The sequence below is a fragment of the Contarinia nasturtii genome, unplaced genomic scaffold, assembly GCF_009176525.2.
Source record: "Contarinia nasturtii isolate CC-2019 unplaced genomic scaffold, AAFC_CNas_1.1 Cnas_scaffold_5996, whole genome shotgun sequence".
NCBI lineage: Eukaryota > Metazoa > Arthropoda > Insecta > Diptera > Cecidomyiidae > Contarinia > Contarinia nasturtii.
The window spans coordinates 1-1,119 of NW_022203260.1; the positions used below are offsets into that span (position 1 = coordinate 1).

A 1,119-nucleotide genomic window follows, 5' to 3' on the forward strand; every position below is an offset into this window, starting at 1 on the left:
TAACATTCAAATCGCCGTTGATTACAATTTTTCTCGTGCGTCTCCTTTTCCCATTTCACCGCGAATCCTTGTCGACAAATCGAGCAATGGAATGGAAATTTATTTGCGTGAGTTCGCATGTGCGTTTTCAGAACATATGTTCTAGTAAATCCTTTCGCACAAATTTTGCATATAAATGGTTTCTCGCCAGTGTGAATGCGTCTATGTACTATCAACTGTGACGGATAGGCCACATAATTACAAAATTCACATTTTGTGTTGGATTTTCCGTTTGATGTCGATCCTTTCTGATGTTCAGCGTCGGTTGATTTGGTTTCATTCCGTTGATTTGGCGGAACATGTACTCCCTTTGATTGTTTCGAACTCTTTCTTCCTTTTGACGTCACATCAATCAACGGCGATTCTGTGTGCGAGTAACAAAATTCATAACTAAACTGAAATTTTCACACCCCACAATCAAAATTCTTACCTGAAGTCGACTCCGGAATGGTTTTCTGTGTCAAACGCGGTTCAATCTTCCGTTTTTTCTTTGAATTCCCATTCAATGTCGATGCCTCAGCAATTTTTCTCTTTCGTTGATTCGTCTTCACTTGATTTTTCTCCTTCTGATTGTTTACTTTTTGTGCTTTAACATTTTCAATTGTCAAATCAACAACCGGTAGATTATTTGGTCGATCGGCGTGTATCGTCTCCAATTCTGAGGCATTCGTTACAATAATTTCGTCATATTCACTGATGGCTGTATCTGGTTGATCGTTTGTCATCACTCCCTTCGACATTCCATTGACCGCTATGCTATTTCGCATGTCATCTTCACTCATGCCATTTCCATTCGTAAGAGTGGCTTGGGGCTCGTCAAATTTTGCGGACATTGATTCGTTGCCGAGTATTGCTCCAAGCGATGCTCTGACATTGTTCTCACCAATGTTTTTGCTCACAATCGATGCAAATCGTTGAATTGTTTCATCGCCTGGGATTTGTATTACAGATAATTCATGGAATGCGGTTGTATTTGCCATTGATTGAGGTTCATTCATATCGCTTCCTTGGTCGACTACATTTGCTTCTGGCACTACCGTCGGTATAATCATGTCAGTGGTTGGCCGTCTAGAAGTGCTC

The 1,119-nt window shown here is 40.7% G+C and overlaps 1 protein-coding gene across 1 annotated transcript; it reads right to left on the minus strand.

Moving 5' to 3' along the window:
• Positions 1–15: 15 nt before the first annotated feature.
• Positions 16–1,091, minus strand: LOC116351681 (zinc finger and BTB domain-containing protein 49-like; the record flags this gene model as incomplete). Its single annotated transcript, XM_031783814.1, has 2 exons — positions 470–1,091; positions 16–403 (listed from the first exon to the last, which is right to left on the minus strand). Coding segments are annotated over exons 1-2 (1,010 nt in total), but the record flags the coding sequence as incomplete, so codon positions are not given.
• Positions 1,092–1,119: the final 28 nt, after the last annotated feature.